This window comes from Sander vitreus, chromosome 12, assembly GCF_031162955.1.
Source record: "Sander vitreus isolate 19-12246 chromosome 12, sanVit1, whole genome shotgun sequence".
Taxonomy (NCBI): Eukaryota; Metazoa; Chordata; class Actinopteri; order Perciformes; family Percidae; genus Sander; species Sander vitreus.
The window spans coordinates 27,133,679-27,156,303 of NC_135866.1; the positions used below are offsets into that span (position 1 = coordinate 27,133,679).

Consider the following 22,625-nt stretch of genomic DNA (forward strand, 5'->3'; position numbering starts at 1 on the left):
AACCTGTTCAAAAGTAGCCGTCTTTGTCATCAACTCTATCCATTCCTTAAAATGTTAATATTTTTCAATGAAAATGAGAATAATGATACAAAGATTAGAATAATGATACAAAAATTAGAATAATGATACAAAAATTATCATTCCCCACGATATCGTGAATCATATCGCATTCGGAATATCAGATATTTTCCTCATATCGTGCAGCCCTAGCCCTGCTATAATCTAAACTGTAATTAAGTCTAGCGATGGTTAAAGGGAAATTTCACTGTCACACAACCTGGGTCTAATGGTTGAGTTTTGGTCCATGATTCCTATCTGCTATTCGTGGCTGAGATCTGGGAACACAGAGACATTCCTAAAAACACACAAGCAACGTCCTGCTTCAACGTTGACCTACTGCACTGACTGTAGTTGTGTGCACACTGTTGTCCTGTGCAGCAAGGGATTATATGTTGTATTTCACTGCTGCCACTTGCCAGGACACTCTTGTAAAAGAGATTTGTAATCTCAAGGAGTTTTTTTTATCCTGGTTAAATAAAAGTTTGAATGAATTATTGGCAACACTTTTTACCTAATAAAATGGTTTGGATTTCTTTTTTTTTCGTTTTACCTGCAAGTCATTAGGTTCTTATTTACAAAATGCAAGCGACAAAGCCACATAGGGGAAGGGAAGGAGGACTACGAGATAAAATACATTAGAGACACATACGGTTTCAAATGACATAAAATATAATTTAAAGTAACGACTGAAATTGGCAATGAGAACATAGTCAACAAGTATAACAAGAGATACGCACAGGAGCATGGGTGAATAAGAAAGGGAGAAACCTTACAAATATGTAGCTGGGAAATTAAGATGTAGAAAAGCTACTGCGTATTTCGGTGTACATGCATGAGATGGCGTCTTTGAAAGATGAAATGGAAATGAGTTTCTCCAGTTTAAGAGTCTTTTGAAGAGCGTTCCAGTCGCGAGCGGCGGCAGATTGAAAAGATGCGAGACCAGGGAGTTGAGTTGGTTTGAGTTGATCGTGCTAAAGTGTTTACAACCTGTCTGTCTGACTTTTCATTTTTTTTACTTGCCTCCTAAGTCATGTCATCGTGTCCCTTGTCTATATCCACGACGTTCCACTTCCGGGATTGCTCCGGTGCTGCCTGAAATTCCACCAGATGTCACTCTTTTCAGCCAGATGTCCTTCACCTTCCTCTTTCTTTGTGTTGACATTCTAACCTCTGGTAGATTTCTGAGGACTATGGTTAACTGCTCCTCAGATCTCTGCAGGGTAAATCCAGACAGCTAGCTAGACTATCTGTCCAATCTGAGTTTTCTGTTGCACGACTAAAACAACTTTTGAACGTTCACATGTTCCACCAAAACAAGTTCCTTCCCGAGGCTATTTTGCAGAGGCACCGTGGCTCCGTCCTGCGCTTAGCACCGCCCATGACAATTGTGATTGGTTTAAAGAAATGCCAATAAACCAGAGCACATTTTTCTCCCATCCCGGAATGTTGTGTGGACTAGCCAGACCCTCCTCCGCAGCGCTGTGGAGGAAGGTCTGGCAATGCGAGACTATCGTGTCCCAAAATCCCTGCAATAACTTTGACTCTATAGGATAATAACTCTGATAGGAATTATGGGCAAAACTATGAAAAAAGACCCAAGTTGTCGTAAACTAGAATGAATCTTCAACTACAGCGTGTGTTCCAGCTCAATTTCTATGTGGACAGTTTTCACACTTTCTCACAATTTTGGCAAATTATTAGTTATCCTGCCGACCTTCCAACATTGTGAATGCTATTGTCATGAACAACTGAAAAGTCATTTGTTATTTATTTGTATCTATATTTATATATTCCTTTTATATTTATGATTTTGACTTGAGATCTTTGATTTGCCATTCTTCTTTGCCAGTGAGCTCAGAAACTCTGGGCTTCTTTAGTTCTGCCCACTGAGAGTACTTCCACTCTGAGAAAGCTACAATACATTTAAACACTTGGCGGATGTTTTCTTCACTCAAAACAACTAGATCCCAAGTGGATACATATTTACATGTTTGCTATGGGTTTTAATGTGGATAGGTAAACTGAACTTTGGGGAAATAACATTTTCTTGATCTTTTCTTTTTTTTTTTTTTTTTTTTTTAATCATTTGTGGACACTAAGAGATCCAGCAACCCTATCACCAGACGTGTTATTGTCGTCATTGGGTTATACGCTTTTGATAGCATACCGTAGTATGAATACTACGGTATGTTTAAGGGTTAGAGAGAGATTGTGGTTACAGTTGGGGAAAAAAGGCGAATGTTGATTCCAGATCTGTGACCTGTTTGGAAGTCCCTGACCTCCACACACTTGCTTTCTGCCTCATAAAGGACACACTATGTCCTGCATTGACACTGAACATTGACCTGGGACATTAATCATGAAGACTACCTCCACAGCGCTGTGGCGTAAGGTAGGGCTGCACAATTAATCACAATTGTATCGAAATCGCAATATGGACTACTGCAATATCCAAATTGCAGCGGGGGGCGCAATATTTGTTAATGGCAAAATATGTGTCAAACCATTCTGAATTAAGTATTGTGGTGCTGCAGAGACGTCCCGGCCTATGAATCCTATCCTCACACTATAATCATTTTAATTTCTTTCAATGTTAATAACTTTCAATGAAAAAGAGAATAATGATACAACGACGATCATTCCCTCCAATATCGTGAATCATATCGCAATCGCAATATCAATCAAAAGAATCGCAATTAGATATTTTCCTCATATCGTGCAGCCCTAGCGTAAGGTCTGGCTACAAAAAAAATCTCTGGGTTGTTTTCATTTCTTTAAACCAATCGCAATCGTCTTGGGCGGCGCTAAGCGCCGGTCGCAGCGACGGTGGCTCTGCTAAATAGTTTTTCGGGAAGGAACTTGTTTTGGTGGAACATTTGCACCCCGCAAAAGAAAACGCCTCATACAATATTAAATTAAGCTAACTGTTCACACAATACAGTAACGTCAGCTATTTAAATTAGCTGGATACATGGTTAAACCTCATTTGCTCTTACCAGTGTATCGCCGTGTGTATCTCTGTGTGTACTTCATCGTCAGCAATCCCACCAATCGGTACCAAACTGTTCCAGTTGGAGAGTAAATGCTGTAAACATATTCTTTGTAAATCTTTACAATCATTCCCCAAAAGAACCAAGCAGGCCTGTCTTGTTGCACCATCCAAATTCTTTTAAAAACTTGCAATTTTCAGCGTGTAGCTTGCTAGCTCGAAGGTTGTTGTTTCCCGTTTTAAAGGGAGTTTAAGAACGGAAACACACAGAGCGAAAGGGGAGGGACAAAGCCTGACATCCTGCACCTGATGTCAGGCTTTATCCTGGAAATGTACTTCCGTTGATCCAGACTAATACGGATGCAATACCCATAGGACTCTGGGCTGTCAGCTACATGTAATACATTTGTTCTGCCTCCAGAAGCAGTTCTGTTTGTTAGAATATAATAATCCCAATCTGAATATTGATTATTGAGCCGAGCATGACCGACAAGTTTATTATTATAAGCAATATATGCCACAGCTAGGTCTATCAGTTACTTTAGGACATGTGCTTACTGAGCTCACAGTGTCAGGAGAGGATTATGACTGCTCGATAATTCCTCAACTGTTGTTTTTCTCCGACTCAACGTTAACTTGTTGAATGGAAAAACCTCGGAGACAAAGTGTGATTTTTGTATCCTTCTACTCTTATAGCATAAAGTTTGGTCACTGAGCTGCGGCATTAACTTGTATTCTAACAAGATTAAAATATATTTGTCCTGGAGATTAGCATAGTTAAGTCTCCCCTTTTTTTGGGCTCTCGGGGCGGCTGCAGCAGGCTTTGATCAGTGTTGCGCGGCGAGGCCCAGGCTTGCCCTGGCCATCCGAGGCCCGGGTGTGAAATTGGTCTGATGTCATCCCCCATTCTCCACCTTCACCAGCTTTTAGCTGCCGTAATTATATTTCCGCCACAAAGCCCCGTCCCCTTCATTCCATATTCCAAGTTTGACTAGGAAGCATTTAAAGAACTATGGCTAAATTACTCAGTAGGGGGAAGGGGGACTGGATGGGCCGCCTTTTGTCTGACGGAGACACAGGGGACATCAATACTTTGTGATATGTACTTTTCTTTTCTCTGCTCGTCTGCCCTTTGCCTCTGCCTGTTAGAGGGGTTAAGTTTATGACAAGGGGATGGATGAACTTTGGGTAAATAAGATGTTTTTTTTTATTTAGCTTTTGCCCCTTGATACTCAGGAAACAACAGGACCTGTTGCTGAAATGTTTCCATAGACGGATTTAGCAACATTTGATTGGTGCCTGGTTTTACTGATGCCGCTGTCTTTAAAGAAATCTATATTTAGAACTCCAGAAAAATTTGGTTTGAGTCCTTTTTTTATGAAAGAAAAGTACAAATTCTCTCATTCCAGCTTCTTAAATGTGCATTTGTTCAACTATCTTCACTCCTCTGTGACAGTAAACTGAATATTTTATGAGTTGAGAGTATGAGAAAATAAGACATTTGAGGCTTTGGTTTTGGAAAACATTGATCGAACTTTTTTCACTATTTTCGGACATTTTATAGACCAAACAACTCAACGATTAATCGAGAAAATGATCAACAGATCAATCGACAATGAAAATAATCTTCAATTGCAGTTAGTTTTGAAGAAAGGCAGGGCATGACTTCAAAGATATTCACAGATGTAGTTTACAGCAAAAGAAAAAAACAAGTCCAAACCATTCAACGATGTAGTTATTTTATTCCTATCCTGTAAAGCGTTTCAGAAACTAGAAAAAAAAGAAACTAGCAGTGGCAGGAAATACCACCCAAAGGAGCATTTTTCGGTAACGTAGCAGTCACGGTTTTAACTGTAATAGTTTCATTCATTGCTCTGGTGCCGGCGGAAATTCCGCAGGATGTCACTCATTTTGGCCAGATGTCCGTTACCTTCCTCTCTCTTTGTGTTGGCGTTCTAAACTCCGGTGGATTTCTGAGGACTATGGTTAACTGCTCCTCAGATCTCTGCAGGGTAAATCCAGACAGCTAGCTAGACTATCTGTCCAATCTGAGTTTTCTGTTGCACGACTAATACAACCTCTGAACGAACACGTTCTACCAAAAAGTTCCTTCCCGAGTCTATTTTGCAGAGGCACCGTTGCTCCGTCCGGCGCTTAGCGCTGCCCAAGACGATTGTGATTGATTTAAAGAAATGCCAATAAACCAGAGCACGTTTTTTTCCCATCACGTAATGCTGTGTGGACTAACCACACCCTCCTCCGCAGCGCTGTGGAGGAGGCAATGCAAGACCTCCAAAAAAAGACTAATTAAATCTGATCGTTTTCAGCCCACTAGAGTGGAAACCAAATTGAAAACCGGAATCCTGCTGGTGTAGATCTACGTCCAGTTGCCAACGTTCAGTGGAAACACAGAGTATGAGCCCTGTATGTAGTGAGGCGGAAAGTAAAGCACAAATTGAGGGGTCAGTATGCTGCCAGATCTTTTCCACCTTTCTGATGTTGAAAATTGGGAAAGCTGGATCCGACATTTCTTAACTCACAGAAAATTGAAAAAGGTTGAAGATGAGCAACCCCGTTGGTAACCCAGTGCAACATTATCAATGTCTTTTAGGACAGAAAGTGTGGGCCGCTATCCCCATGTGTACCATTCATGACGTTGAGACTACGATGAAACCCAGAACTGTTGAAGGAGATCGGGGAGGCAGCGGGATGCAGTCATGAGGCTTTCAAGTGCAGCCGTTCAGATGAGCTATAAAGACTGTTCAGACGTGGTTGGACAACAGCTCGTTTAAACTGGTATCCCCTTATACTTTCTGTTAAGGTCTGCGTGACATACATTACATTTTATAATCTGCCTAATGTACTCACTCACTCATATATGTCCACAACTGCTGTTTTTCAGGAAATGAAAAGAACATTTTATTGAGGTATTTGACTTGGAGAAAGTAAGAAGAAATTGCCTCTTCACTGCCTTAATAGTTGGGGGCACCCACTGGCATTGCCAGACCTTCCTCCACAGCGCTGTGGAGGGGCGTCTGGCTAGTCCACACAGCATTCTGGGATGGGAGAAAAACGTGCTCTGGTTTATTGGCATTTCTTTAAACCAATCAGAATCGTTTTGTGCAGCGCTAAGCACCAGACGGTGCCTCTGCAAAATAGCCTCGGGAAGGAACTTGTTTGGGTGGAACATGTGTAAGGTTGTTTTAGTGGTGCAACAGAAAACTCAGATTGGACAGATAGTCTAGCTAGCTGTCTGGATTTACCCTGCAGAGATCTGAGGAGCAGTTAACCACAGTCCTCAGAAATCAACCGGAGTTTAGAACGCCAACACAAAGAAAGCGGAAGGTGACGGACATCCGGCCGAAATGACAGACATCCGGCGGAATTTCCGGCGGCACCTGAACAATCCCGGAAGTAGACCGTCGTGGACATAGACTAGGGGCGCCCTGGTAGCTCACCGGGTAGGGTGCGTATCATTAAGTCCTTAACCGCGGCGGCAAGGGTTCGAGTCCCTTTGCTGCATGTCTTCCTCTCTCCACTTTCCTCTCTGTTTCTGTCTAAATAAAAGCAAAAAATGGCTAAAACATATCTTTAAAAAATAGTCCAATTGTTGTAAAACCCACAGACAGACGTAAAGGGTGACCGATAGCATGGATTTCTGACGAAAATTAAAATGACGAAATATGGAGATACAAGGTTTTTGCCCGACAGCGACTATATGTGAACACATCAGCCTTCGATACCTAGTGTAGTACAAAACTGTGTGCACATCTGTCGCCACATCCGTTCTCGAGTATCTAACCCTAAAGGCTGCGGAGGTTGGGGTGGTGGATGGGGACATAGCAAAGACCAGAACACACATTTCATTCCAGACTTGCAATACAGTTTTGCTTTTCTTGTCTTTGTACCGTAAAAACAATCTTTCATACACTTTAACCATAGTAGTTGCAGCATTGGGACCCAGAGAACAAGGGAAGAATGGATTTAGTCCAAATGGTTCCATTATGTTTACCACCGTAAAGGATACATTTGTGAAATGGATGAAGATTTTGAAAAGTGTTTTTAATTTGAACAGAATGTGATGGATATAAAATGCCAAATCAGAGCAGTGATGAAAACAAGTGAGAGTCCTCTTGTGTAGTTTATTTCTCACCATTTCTTGGCTGTATTGTTGTCACCTGCTGCTTTTTGCATGGACGCCCGAAGCATTTTGACCTTCATCCAGGTTCTCTGGCCATTATACCCCCACCACCCTCCACCCCCCCACCTCCCCCTTAGACTGACAGCCCCTCACTGTGCATAGAAACCCAGCTCGCAGCTCTTTTCCCCCCACTTTTAATCGCCCAAGTCAAGAGAAGCTCCGCTCATCAAGTCAGCGACCGTTGGGCGTTACTTCCACATACAAGCCATCTAAGAAAGGAAATGCAGATGAGGGCTCCTGCAGCCATTCACAGAGCCAGGTCAATGCTGCTGCCGCTGCCAATGGACGAGTCAAAGACAGCTCTCTGGCTTTTTGTTGACGGATCTCCTTCTGCTCTCCGCATTTCTTTCTTCCTCTCTGTTTCATTTTTTCTCAATTTTTCTTCTTTTCTACAACTCGGTCACATGTTCAGGTAAACATACAGAAATATGTGTGAAGTTCTAAGAGTTTTGGTGGACTTGGTTCATTTGACTGCTGGATCGTTTGTGGGGAGGAGGAGGTGGTTTTGAGAATGCAGATCATTTTTTTTAAGCTTTCATGAGTCGCGGTCCTTAGTCGTGTATGTTTTAAGTGTTTTTTCGTGTCCCAGACTTTATTACTGTGACTGAGACAAACTGTTGGGACAATGAAGTGAATGTACTAATCAAAGTCATGACTAAGATGCTTGTAGTTTCCAAATGTCACCTGTCTTTTTACCAGTTTATCCAGTCAAGCAATTGCATATTGAACACTGAAAACTATCAGTACTTTTTACCAATTGTTTGTCATGTGTCAAGACAGAACCTTACCCTAACCCCTTAGTTTGCATGGATGCTGCATATTCAAAAATGGACTGAATAACCTCCACAAACATTTCTTAAAAACCCTTTGAATGACTCTTAAAGACATGCACACAACATGCACACGTATTATCAAAGACTACATTGTTTGTTTTCTACTGGCTTGTTTTTCTGTGCCTAACTTGGAAAAAATGATCGATATGTTCACTGCCTGGCAGTCACAATGGCTTTCAAATCCATTTATCCCGGGAGTTAATGTCTACGGTTACTGGCGTAGTTATGGTATACTACCGGAACTCTGATTTGTTTTGTTGAAATCTTCTGTTTTTGAGAACCTTGTAGCTGTTCATTTGCACTGCAAGTGTGGCCAGTTGATGACCACCTGGTATCAACCCATTCTAGTTATTATTAACTGGCGTCACTGATGCCGTTGATTCCTGGATCATTCCTCAGTGACCAGTTCTGCTCTTAATCCAAAGTGGGTTTCATATTGTGTCCATCAAGCAGAATTCAGCAGAAAAACTCCATTAAGTCTCTTCCATTACATTTCTGGAAATTTTCAGAGGAAGGGCCAGTTCAATTCAGTTAAGTCACTTTATTATTCTAATTGGGAAACTTGATATGCAGTCAGGAGTGCAAGATAAAAAGAAACACATTCAAACAACATACAAATAAACAAGACAACAATACAAAGACAAGAGTACAAAAATGTCCCCTGTATGTTATACACACAACACAATTTATCACCACTGGAGCAATCTCTAAAAAATTCTGCATTATATGTGCAAATTAAGCCGAGTTATTGCACATGGGACAAAGGAGTTTTTACTCCTATTGCTCTTGAACCGAGGTACTCTAAATCTGCAACATGACATCATGACTTCGCGTAAATATACACACCACTTTCCTAAAGCCAAGTGGCACGTTATCTGTACGCATTTTGAGCTATCCGCGTGTGTGTCTACGCTGTATACAGCGGACGGCAGTCTGCAACATCACAGCGTAAACATACACGCCACGTGGCACTTTCTAAAGCCACGTGGTGTGTTATCGCGAGGCTACGTATTATCGCGAGGCTATGGTTGGGTTTAGGAAATGTGACATGCGGGTTGGGTTTAGGAAAAGAAGAACCGGTTAGGTTTAGGAAAAGAAGAACGGGGTTGGGTTTAGGAAACGTGACACGCGGGTTGGGTTTAGGAAAAGAAGAACCAGTTGGGTTTAGGGAAAGAAGAACGGGGCTGGGTTTAGGGAAAAGAAGAACTGGTTAGGTTTAGGAAAAGAAGAACGGGGTTAGGTTTAGAGAAAGAAGAACGGGGTTGGGTTTAGAGAAAGAAGAACGGGGTTGGGTTTAGGAAAAGAAGAACGGGGTTAGGTTTAGGAAAAGAAGAACGGGGTTGGGTTTAGGAAAAGAAGAACAGGGTTAGGTTTAGGGAAAGAAGAACGGGGTTAGGTTTAGGAAAAGAAGAACGGGGTTAGGTTTAGGAAAAGAAGAACGGGGTTGGGTTTAGGAAAAGAAGAACGGGGTTGGGTTTAGGGAAAGAAGAACTGGTTAGGTTTAGGAAAAGAAGAACTGGTTAGGTTTAGGAAAAGAAGAACGGGGTTGGGTTTAGGAAAAGAAGAACCGGTTGGGTTTAGGGAAAGAAGAACAGGGTTGGGTTTAGGAAACGTGACACGCGGGTTGGGTTTAGGAAAAGAAGAACCGGTTGGGTTTAGGGAAAGAAGAACGGGGTTGGGCTTAGGAAAAGAACATACGTGGAAAGGAAACGTCACACGATCCCCGCTCTCCTGGGTGAAAGTCCTGTTTTTTACTCATCCTCCACCCCGACCAGCCTCCCTACGCGGATTTTCGCCCTTTCATACTACACAGCATCAATTCACACGCAATCGCAAGGTAATGTAAGTCTATGGAGGCCAAACGGCATTGATAGACATGCTAAAAAGCGAGTATGTGTCTTGATAATACGCCAATAATGGCGAATACGAATTGGCGTGTCATACATACGCCACTTCATGAGATCAGTCTGAAATCTGAGACCTGAGGGGAGTGTTACGAACTCATTCATCACTCAGTGATGTCACATATTGTTGATAAAACTGTCCATGTTGGGGGATTACTTTTTTTGTTTTCATACCAGCTGAAGGATTACACCTTCCTTCAGGTGGAGAAGGTTGTTTAAAAGCCATTGGATTGTTAATGTATTGTCACCAATCTTTAAAATGATACTTGATTATCTCAATTCTTGACAAATTGGCATTTTAATGATGTGGTTTATAATGTTCATTGATGGCGTGTTTATGGGAATTAAACAATCCTGAATGAATTAGATTGAACAGATGCAGCTCTGTAGTGATCCTGCAGATCAACACTGACGGAGAGTGGAGCTAGAGAGTGTCTGGTTCTGGATGAGAAACTCCCAAGAATGTTATCGCTAAATTCACAGCAGCACAGTAATAAATGATGTTTCCATGGCATCAGAGTGGAGAGTGGTGTTGAGCCCAACTGGAGCAGAAAGGCAGGAGGATTCACTTCTTCCCAGAACATGTAATTAAAGAGTATGTCTATATGAAAAGTGTCATGAGAGAGCTTCTGTTGTGATTGGGCGCTAAATAAATAAAACTTGACTTGTATAAATGAACGTATGCTTTATGTATTTATTATCCACCTGTTTATGTCTTACATCTGTTACAGATACAGATACTGATACAGTGTACTATGGTATGATTTTCAGCCTAAATTAGCCTACAGTTTCTCCGATTTTTCTGGAATGTGGCATTCTGGGGTCCCAGAACTGAAGACATTATGGCTGGGTTAGGTTTGGGTTAAAACGCAGGGTTAGGGTTAGGTTAAAACACAACGCCCGGTATGGGACGCTGCGAGGGGCACGGTCACAAGGGGACCACCGGTATGAATAAAACACTTAAAAAAAACAGGTTCGGTTATAAAAAAAATGCAGTTTAAAAGAAAGATAAAAGGGATAGTGAAGGCTGATAAAAATTAAAACAGTGAGTCGGTCCCCAAGGCACTGGCAGGGTTAGGTTTGGGTTAAAACGCAGGGTTAGGGTTAGGGTTGATGGATGGACGGATGGACGGATGGATGGATAGATGGATGGATGGATGGACGGATGGATGGATGGATGGATGGACGGATGGATGGATGGATGGATGGATGGATCCTTTATTGATCCCAAACTGGGAAATGATTGTTTGACAGGTCACACAGCACCCATATGAATCTAAGGATGCATAATTTAGTTTTCTGTTTTCCATGTAGCTCTACACCGATTGTTTCTAATGTAAATTAGATGTGGATCACACGTGAACATATGAGTGTTATGAATCTCCCTGTGACCTGTCCACTTATCAAGCGACCCCATGTGTGCTCCCGACCCCGAGGTTGAAAACCTGTGACATGTTGTCATTGTCATACATTGGTTTGTTGATTGTTCATGTGGAAAAAAACGTGTATCTCCAAAATATTAAGGTTTAGGAGCTGGGGGGGGTGTTGAAAGTACAAGTCTGTTTTAAAACGCTTTTCTGAACCTATACATGTTCTTAATCAGAGAAGCCTTCAGTCCTTCAACTCATCTGAAAACGGAATAGAGATATCAGAGCTTTCATCTGATTTCCCCCCGTTTTTTAAAGCAAATAACTGTATTGAACATGTGGAACAATGATATATTTCTGTACATGTTTGTCATATTTAATGTCGGCTACACTTTGTAATGAAAGTGTATTAACTGCACGGCGGTGATATTCATGCACTTTAAGAGGTCTTATGCATATAACATGATATAACATGTTTGGTATCAAAACGTTCAGAACAAACTCAGCTTTCTGTAAGGTGAGGCCCACATGTGTGTTAGAGCAATGTGTAAAGAGATCATTTAGACCCTAAAGCTGATGTTCGCTTTTCGAAATTCTTCAAATCTCCTGTGAAAACAAACCTTTACTCGTGTGGAAGGATTGTTTTGGTGCTTGAAATAAGTTCACCAAGGTTCACCAAATTAGTGTGATATATGAGTGACGTAGTAGATACGTGTATAATTAAAGTGGAAAAAAAACTTACGTTATTGTCATGAATGTAAATATTTGTCATGGGCCCTAGTATTGTGTGAACCATTTGTAAGGCGCGGTCTATGACGCAGTTAGATGATGTCACCTCTCTGTCAAACAACCATTGGTCATGTCCTTCTTAGCCCTTGTGTTGTCCTCTGTCTGTTTTGCCTGTTCTTAAAGCATAAAGTATAAATGATCACCCAGTTCTGTGTTACATCTTCTTAGCCAACTTCATTCCAAATAATGACCACTAGTTTAACACTTATTTATGGAATTCATAGTCAATAAACCTCAATCATGTGAAATTATACTTAATTTTCGATTAAAAAACACAGAAATTGTGAATTATTTGGACTAATAGTTTAGATGAGAGAAACCTATGTTGATAGATAATCACAGCCTGTTTTGATTTTTGTGTATGGAACCATCTACGTTATTTTTGGGCAATTTGGTTGAAAGAACCCCATATTTTTTACATAAAACTTTGAAAATGGGTCAAATTTGACCCAAGGACAACATGAGGGTTAAAAATGTTTTGAATTTGATGTTAAAATCTGAGGCTAAACCGCTCTGTTGGTCTTGATGACAAGTGCAGTATCTCCATCAGTAGTGATGAGACAAAAGTGTCCTCGATGTTGTGTCTGCGGTCCTAAATCCCTCTCATTGTTATGCTAATCATTAGGAAGATATTTCAATAAAACTCCCGCAGACTCATCAAACTAACTTCACATTCTGACCATGTGATTTTTTTGGCAGAACATTTCTTCCTGTGTGTTTCAGAATCAAGTTATACAATAATAATAATAATAATAATAATAATAATACAAAAAATCTCCTGAAAACACACATTTGCATCGTTGTCTTTTATTTACCATCACACCATTATGATATAAATTATTTACATGTAGGATCGTATAAAAGAGAACTTCAGCTGAGAGGGAATAAAACACAACTCAATGTGTTCATTTCAAAAAATCCTGATGTCAAAAAAAATCCCATTGTAGAAAACACCGCTGCTCTTTTCTTCAGAACACTAACTATATTTGCTAACTTTTTTTTTTTTTTTTTTAAGGCAGAAGCTTGTCCAGGGTTGTAATTGAATGCAAGGAAGAAGAAAAAACGGACTTCCTATAACACAAAATTAAAAAAGAAAATAATAAAGAAACATTCACAGCATCGTAAGACCACGATTTGGTTCGGATCCACATTAATTAGACCCGGCAAAAGGCCCGTCAGATGAGGCATTCAAACAGAGAAGTTATTGCAGGAAAAATAAGTTATGTAAACACTCCAGAGCCCCGTTTCCACATGGCTATAGATGTGTGCATTGTATTATAAATAAGAATATAACTGTTCTTTGTTAACAACAAATAAAAAAACGTTGCCTATTTTTTCTTGAAACATTCGTAGAATGATAGCCTATAGGCTACGAGCTATAGGTCCGTGGTTTGGCCGGAGGGTGCGGTGCCAAAGTCGGCAGACGGTCGGACATGAATGGGGAAAAATGTCCCTTGTTGATGCTAGCTTGGCTTTGGGAAATAATGTGAATTGTTTAAACGGGGTGTAAGGCTACAATTTGAGTGGTTGTTGAAAGACAGAAAAAAAAGGTGTGTTCTGGTCATTTAAATGGATTTTTTTTTTCTTCAAATAAACGAAAATAAAAATGAAAACGAGTGTTTGGTGTTATCTGGAGAAAACGCAGCTTGCTTTCTTCCAGCACTACCTAAAATCGGATAATAAATTCAAATCGAGGCTTGTTGTGTTCAGTTGCGTGTGGCTTCATTGCCAGTTCTTTTGTAGGCTATAAGGACCAATTTAGTAATTAAACAGTTTTCATTCACCACACAGCTTCTATAAAGCAGACCTTTAATTCCAGATATAAAATGGGTCGTTATTATCTAATGTTGGCGCCCGTGTAAAAGGCTTTTAGAAGGCTACTCCAAAACAACCAGACCTCCAGGTAAACATTCAGTAGGCCAACAGTACGCCGACAGAATAAAAAGGAAAATAGCCAATTAAGTAAGAAAAAGTACATAACACAGACAACACAAAGTATAGGCTATTTTCTCAATTCACAGTTCCCAGAATGCAGCAGAAAAAAATCTTTGGATTTCAGCATATAGTTTTCATAAACAATAAAAGTTCCTCAGACACAACAGTTGAGCCTGACGGGACACAGGGCTGTAGTGCGCGTGACGGCTGTCCAGTCCACCAGTCTCATCCCGGCATGGAGCTCGTGCATGCTTTCTAAGCTCCTATTGGATGTTATTTGCTCTCTTTCCCCGCCTCTAAAAAAAAAACAAACATCGAAGATGTTTTCTGTAGCCTATTTGTCCCATCTTACCCGAAAATGCTGCATTCCATGTATGTCAGAATATTGGTATTCTGGTTGTTTTCTTCACAGGAAAAAACAACAACAACTCAGGTAGAAATTTGGAAATTGAAGTAGGCTGAAATGTGTGAGGTTTCTGAAATAATAGGCTATTACCTGATGTCAAAGATGGCGGGGTACACTGTTAAAACTAGCCTATAGCCTAACTAGGCCTATTAGTTATAATGTTAAACAATTTCAAAATAGTCTTTATTTGCTTAGCCATTGATAATAAGATAGCCTTTAAATTACTAGGCTACATCAAAGCACATGTTTTATCCCAAAGCTAGGCTAAATGGTAGCATTTGAAATGAACTGTGTTGCCTCATCTGCCAGCGGCTGGTAGCCTGCTTTTAGCTAACACATAGAAATGTTTTTAGGCTACTCTTTTCTCAATGAGTGACCACCAATTTTGAAATATGGCCTGTATGTGCCACGCAGAGTTCAGAATCGGCCTTCTTAACAAACGTTACTTCAGACCCAAATCAAATAATGCAGCCTATAAAGTTGCTAAAATCAGATCTAACAGAAGCGTCCGTGGCTGTTTTTAATTGGACATCTAGGCTAATTGTAGGCCTACATAAGTGGCGGGTTTTCGAATCTTAACAGTTGTGTTACCGTGGAAAATCCCGACTTCTGTCTGTGACATGAACGCAGCATACATTTTGATTTGGATTGGACGTCGTCATTTATAGGCTACTACAGCCCTGCGGACGCATTAGCCTGCACACACGCACACACACACACACACACACACACACACACACACACACACACACACACAAACAAAATGTCATAATATCGTCTCTGCTTGAGTTTTTAAATATGAATGCTGGTACTGAAGTGATTTTTATTGCATGGTTCAGAACCCCCCCTCCTTTCCCTCCGTGTCTCCTCTAGTCGCTGTCCGACTTGGCATCCTTGGACCCGGCGTGGTTGTACAGTCCCTGTGCCATGAGATGCAGCGCCAGAGCGTTTTTATTCCCGGTGGCTTTCTTGATTTTGGCCCGTTTGTTCTGAAACCAGATTTTGATCTGAGACTCGTTAAGGCCAAGTTCTCCGGCCAGGCTCTGCCGCCGCTGCTCGGTCAGGTACCGGTTACTCTGGAACTCCGTTTTTAACCGATGGAGCTGCTCCGCGGTGAAGGCCGTCCGGGGCCGCTTGTCCTCTTTACTCGGGGTCGGTTCCTTCTTTGGTTTGCGGGATCTGGGCCCTTGGGGTGGGGGAGAGACAAAAAATGACAGCCAGTGGTTAGAGTCAGTTTGAGCTTTCTCACATTTCACATTTTATAATCACAGGTAGGCTATAGGGGCCTATCAGTGGTGTAGTCTAATGTATTGTAGTGGGTATATATATATATATATATATATATATATATATATATATATATATATATATATATATATATATATATATATATATATTGGCTTGTATACATGGGCCAGAATCTTTGGGGAAGGGAGGGCATATCATAGTGGGGGGTCTGGGTGTTCTCCCCCAGTGAAGTTTTGAGCGTCAACAACTTCATTGTCAACAATTTACGGTGGAAATACCTTTATTTAGCCTATGCGAAGAAAAAGAACACAGATGATAATTCAAAATATATAAAAAAATATATAATGGAAAGTATGTTGTTGCGTGTGATTGGGCGTTTTTAAGTGGGTAGGCCTATATGGAAATCCTGGAGCTTTCTTAGTGGGTATACCTGCGTATCGTACACCATTAGGGCCTATAAAAGTAGGCACCGCAATCACAGGTAGAAGAGTGCTATGGAAACATGGTTCCGTTTAGTCAACAGAAAGCTATAGTGCCTCTATTTAACCTACGTTTGTGCCAAAATGTAGAAAGGTTTAAGGGGTTTCGTGCGTCAGGCTCATGCAGACTGTATAAAATATGGGTCAGGCTATTAACAGGATTCTGAAAACATCTGATCACCTTTTGCTTCATGGGGATATTTTAGATTATTTAGCGTGACTGTCAGGTATAGGCTAAATGATAACATGGCGCTATAGAAGCTCCTTGACGGATGGAATAACAAGTTCAAATAGCTACATTAGCAATATATCTCCCCTTTTATATAAACATATAGGCTAAATGTTGATCTTTGAGTCATAATGGCTAAAGAACCAGCCGAGGTTTGGTGGTTTTCGGAGGTCCTTCTGCTGCTTTCAGGAGTCTTTTGGGTCAATTAATATTGTAGTAGCTATAATTTAACTAGATTTATTTATGTATTTTAAATCCACTGAGTGTATACGAATTAAAATGATAGTCAAGGCTTTTCCTTCTCAGTGTGATTATTCAGTAGAATTATGAACCAATCTCATGAGCTAATTGAACTGATTTTTTTCTTAATCAGAATTGAGTAAGTATGCCTCGTGATGTCTTTTATGATATAGCCTATACTTATATGCCATTTTTGCTGCCCTTGTAATTAAGCACCTATTAGGGTTAAATAGCCTATTTGACTAGGTCAATCTGAAAGGAACTATTCTGAGATATGGGCAACTTTCTTGACAGAATGTTTATTGCCAAACACAGGTGTAGGAAATGAAATGGAGGATATTAGGCTACTCTAGAGCAACAAGCCATCAGGCTGCATGGTGGCTGCATGTCCTCCAGTGAGCACGGGAGGAGTGGGGGGGCAGATGGGGGTGGGGTTAGGATGTGATGGAGGATGGGGAGTTAGGCGCCTCTTTCCCTCCCTGTTACCATAGGAACTCCATTTTTTAAAAGTAGTTTCCTCAACAACAAAAAAAGAGAGATAACCCCTTTTGTTTCTATTATAGCCTGATACGCAGACGTTTCTATGATGTCAAAGGGTAAATAAATGGGAACGAATGGAAAAATCTATTTCAGCTTTGGTATGAAAACATAGCAGGCCCTAAATGTAATTGTGCCGTCCAACAGTTACAAGAGGTGTTCATGAGCTTATTAAACTGAAGCACTGCGGTTGGGTTGGCAACAATGCGTTACATCTTTACCTTACACGTTCTACCATTTTATATAATCTTATAGCCTGTAAGTGAAAGATTTGACTCATTTCCCCCGAAGTTATGGTTTGTTTAATAATGCAGGAGACGCTGCAGCCTCCCTGACCTCTCTGAAGGCCCTTTGTGGTCATTTCCATAAGCTCAGGCCTGGACCTCGATGGAAACTTTTTGTGTGTGTGTGTGTGTGTGTGTGTGTGTGTGTGTGTGTGTGTGTGTGTGTGTGTGTGTGTTTCCATACAACAATAAAAACACAACATTTCTGCCTGTTTTGGCTTCGTTTTTGCGCTCTAGCTTTCCACATATCGTAACATCTTTTTTTTTTTCCTTTCTCTTCCACCTGCTGTGTGTTTTTTTTTAGCAACATTGTTTATGTCGAACGCGTTTCTAAATCACGACAAAGGAAAAGTCCAAGTGCACCATGCGTCCACTTGTAAAATAGCCTACAGAGCACAAACTTTTTCACTTTATTAATAAAAAAATAAAAAAAATGAATCATGAATGTGGGTATTTAAATTGCTCGGATAGAGCAGCACAGTTCAAACAGAGCGATGCGCCAATAGAATGAAACGCGTATAATGCAAAAATGCTTTAAATCCGATCATTTCATAACATGTTCATAACATGGAAATGTTGTCAAAAATGACTTATTATTATTATTATTATTATTTCGTTGGCGGGTGAAAAAGCGTTAAAGTTTTGTTCAGCATTTCAACATCGAATCCTTCTTTATTTTTTGGGACACACGGTCCTCACTTTTTAGACCCCCCCCCCCCCATTGTCAAAAAAAAAATATGCTAATGGTACATCAACAAAGAAGACTGAGGAACAATGGCGTTAAACTTGGTTTTACTTCACTTCTCCACATTTGTAACTCTACTTTCGACTCGTGTGTAATTCGAACTTTATTTTGGCGTTACTTTTTCGACAGCATCGTGTCCTCTCGTGCACTTGATCGTTATTTTAAAGCCCAAATCCAGATCGAATCCCATCCCGAAACAACTCGAATTACTTTCTGTTTTGCGTTTGAAATAGTTACTTTCATGCAAAGTAGGTCTGGGTCGATTCTAGGACTGTTACTATCATATATATATATATTTTTTAAAACAGGCCTATTGAAAGTATGAAATAATTAAGATAATATTAGTTATGGTGGTGCAATAACTGGTTTGTCAATTGTTACAAGTGATATGTCTATTAAGCAGGGTTGGGGGTCGCACAGCTCACAGACAAAAAAAAAATGTCACTCTTAAAGAATTGGCCTCCAGAGCTTTTAAACTTGAACATAATGCAATCGGAGCTTTTTTCTCTCTCTAAATGAAGAAGCTGTTTTCTGTAATTCTGCCCTTTTTTTAACAGACTCAGAAATTAAGTAAGCAATCTAACCCTTCGTTTATTTCTTTAGCCTATTTATTTATTTATTTATGGTTCTTTCAATTCGTCTATAACGAAAAGTGGCCGAGCAATATTTTCCCACCAACCTGCTGACGGACGGTCCGAGTAGCGGGTGCAATAAACCCAGGCCGGCCACAGCATCGGCGGCTTGGACGCAGGGGCCGAGCCGGCCTCGGGGCTGCGGCACCGGTCCCCGCCGCCCCCCCGATCCTTCCCAGCCGCATCCCCGGCTCTCAGGTCCGGCCTCTTGGCCTCAGTGTCCGGATGCTGGTCGTCGGATGCTCCCGTGTCCTCATCCTCCTCTTGTTGTTCTTCTTCTTCTTCCTCGCCTCCTGCTCCACCCTGCTGCGGGTTGCCAGTTTTGGAAGACTTCAGCTCCTCTGTGCGTATGATCACTCCCAGACCCAGACCCAGACGGTCTCCCTCCCGGACCGGAGTCCCGTGCTTCCTCTTTCGGCCAAAGTCCGGTCTCAAAATGTTGTCGATGTAAAAGTTTGTGATCCTGTGGGACTGCTGGTTGCCAGGTGGCTGGAGGAGAGGCAGGATGGCCCGGTTGGACTCCTCGCCGGAGTCCTGTGCGCGCTCTGGGTCTCGGCGAGCATTTTCTTCCATAATGATGAAGCCTGATCACCCTCAGCACCTCTTTCTCTGCCCCCCTTTTACAAAGTAGTAATTCCAATTTCGTGTTGTCCTGTCCTCTTTCTTATCAATTAATAAGGCTGCTAGCCTATATTTTTCACTAAAAAAAACGTCGATGAGCTAGACTAATTCCTTGTTTTGGCAGAGTAGTTTCTTTATATTGTTTTTGCTGTGAAAACGCGCCTCTTAGGATTTTGACAAAGAAAATTCATGCTTCAGTTTCTGGTAAAAGCCTACTCCTCGTGGCTGGACTCGCGGCTCAATTTCTATTTATTTAAAAATTGTAAAAAAAAAAAAAAAAAAAGAGTTTGAAAAATAAAGAGTCTATTTATTTTTTTTCCGGGTCCCTGCACACAATTATTGATGCGTCCAGCAGAACTAAACTGCCCTGATAAAGACGCCGCTCAAATACTTTCACTACGGATTTTGGTTCTCATTTGTGATTGGCTGCGAGACGCTGCGATGACGTTGTACTACGGGTCTCTCAGACACGTGCCTCGGACCAATAGAGACGGGGAGTTGGTGTCATGTGAGGTTCCCGGAATTCCCTGGAGACGCAGATTACTCCAATCCACCTAGTCAGTTTGTGATGCATTCAGGTTGCAGCGGAAATCTCTTATTACTTGAACATTTAAAGGCACAGATTGAACTTTTGAACAGGGATAGGGTGGCTATAGTGGAAAATAATGTTCCCCCCAGCTTTCAGGTAGTAAAGGAGAGCCTAATAAAGCCACTTCCAATCATCACATTAACATGATATGTCATTATAAGACATGTCAACAATGTCCCAGTGCAACTCATGCTATCCCACTTCATGTGTTGATGGTTAGTAGTGATTGTGTTGGACTATGGGCTGGCAATAATTCAAGTCTATACAAGACAAAACTGAAATAGCTACAGTTGAACATGCCTTGAATGGAGCTGAACATGATAATTATTCCAAGTTGTGAGAGCTAGTCAGCAGCTACAATTTGAATTCATGTACTGTGGGCCCTATACATGATTTATAGCACAGGTTACCCCAAACATAAACCAAAACAATAGTCCATGCACTTCATTATTTATGCAACAGGTTCAAAAAGTGACGATACTGAAGTTTGGGTTATGACTAGTCTGTATCCACGATGTTCTACTACCGGGATTGCTCAGGTCAGTGATGGACTGGGATCAAAAACCGGCCCTGGCATTGGCAACACACCGGCCCTATTTTTGTCAATAACCTAGATTGGAAATTAGTAACTCTACCTTCCGAGTGAATCTTTCCACGCACCTCACTGCAGTACAATCTTGAATATCTGTGGCTTCATGCATAAAATAACTTATCAAAATTAACCATAGACATATTATCAGTAGTGGCCCATAAGGGTCCATAGGGGTGCGGCCCTTCTGGCATTTGCCCAAATTCCAGATGACCAGTCTGTCACTGACTCAGGTGCCGCAGGAAATTCCACTGGATGCATGTCTTTTGCATGAGTTTTCTGTTGCACGACTAAAAAAACACGTTTTTCCCCCCATCCCGGAATGCTAGTCAGATCCTCCTCCGCAGCGTGTGGAGGATGGTCTAGCAAGACTAGGTTATAACTGAGTTATGAGCAGGTGCTAAGAAGGGTTAGAGCAGGCCTACTTTGCGTTTAATGGCGTTTTTCCATTACGTGATACCTGCTCGACTTGCCTCGACTCTACTCGCCTTTTTTGGTTTTCCATTACGAAAAAAAAGTCCCTGGTACCTGCTAACAGGTACTTTTTTTAGTACCACCTCAGTCGAGGTTCCAAGCGAGCTGAGCCGATATCAAAAGGTGACGTGAAAGCGACAGAGGGGGGTGTCCTGAACAAACCCGCCATTTTTAAATAGTTCAGCCAGCTGTGTTTATTTTTGCTGCCTCCAGCTTCATTTGAAACAAAATGTGTCTTCTGGCTGTGGCAACAACAACACACCTTCCACGTTCTGTGTGTGTCGCGTTAGGTCACGTCAGTTTACTGCGGCGCCGCTATGACGACCAGACACGCTGAGGCAGTACTAAAATCTGCAATGGAAAACGGACGCACAGTGAGGCGAGTAGAGTCGAGGCGAGTAGAGACGAGGCGAGTCGAGCAGGTACCATGTAATGGAAAAACGCCATAAGTGACTGACGGGAACAACATTTTTTGAAATTGGTCCAGTATTATAGCCTGACGTCGTCATACTCAGATTCTAGTCAGAATATGAGTCTGATACTGCTCCATTGGACTGTGATTATGGGGCGTGTTTTAACCGAACCAGGAAAGGAAATGCCTCTGTACTCAATTGGATAGACCTACAACCAATCAGAGCGCCCCATCTTCTTAGCGACCATCGGGGCCAGCTGATAAATTAAACTTTTGCCGAATCCTGTAGGAAGGACGACAAAAACATCTTTCCGAAATGAATGCGCTGTCGATATCTCCTGTAACAGACGCGATGGCGGAATCTACACATCTCAATTCTCCAGCGGCAGCCATCTTTGTTGTAACCAAATTCAACCCAAGTGCTCTTTGGTGACGTGGTTGATTACGTTACTGTTGATCATCTGTCCATCATCGTATAAAGCCCGCACTGACAACATAGTTGCTCCACAACAGATCAAATCCAGACCGAACTTCCCGACCTCAGATGTTGTGGGCGGGGCTAAGTTCAGCTGGCATCCAGGCTACCAGTATTAAGCAAGACTGGCGAAACAAGCTTAATGCCAGGCTGTTTTCATGAACCATTCATAGGCCTACATAGGGCTGGGCAATGTGTTGCTATTATATCGATATTGATATATAAGGCTAGATATCATCTTACATTTTGGATATTGTTGTATCCCAATATTACAAGTGTTTCCACGCTTCCCATTCATTGTTTGTGCAAGCAGCAGGGCAATGCGTTCTGGTAGCTTCCGGGTGACTTTCGCACCTCATTTGCATAAAGTTAAATCCAGGCTACTTTATGCAAATCAGGGGGGTCTGCCTCGACTCGCCACCTCACGAAAACCTTTTAAACTGACCGTTGTCGATCTAAAATGAAGACAGATTCATCAAGTGCATAGCCTATTTCTCGCATAATTCTTTTTCCAGAAACACATTTCGGTGAACTATTTTCGTAAAATAAGAGAAAGTTTCCAAACAGGCCGCCATGTTGGTCTCTTT

The 22,625-nt window shown here is 41.5% G+C and overlaps 1 protein-coding gene across 1 annotated transcript; it reads right to left on the minus strand.

Moving 5' to 3' along the window:
* Positions 1-15,353: 15,353 nt before the first annotated feature.
* Positions 15,354-19,451, minus strand: LOC144526984 (homeobox protein engrailed-2b-like). Its single transcript, XM_078264783.1, has 2 exons — positions 18,926-19,451; positions 15,354-15,670 (listed from the first exon to the last, which is right to left on the minus strand). The coding sequence occupies exons 1-2, from the start codon at positions 19,449-19,451 to the stop codon at positions 15,354-15,356; spliced, it is 843 nt and encodes a 280-aa protein (XP_078120909.1).
* Between the last annotated feature and the right edge of the window lie 3,174 nt (positions 19,452-22,625).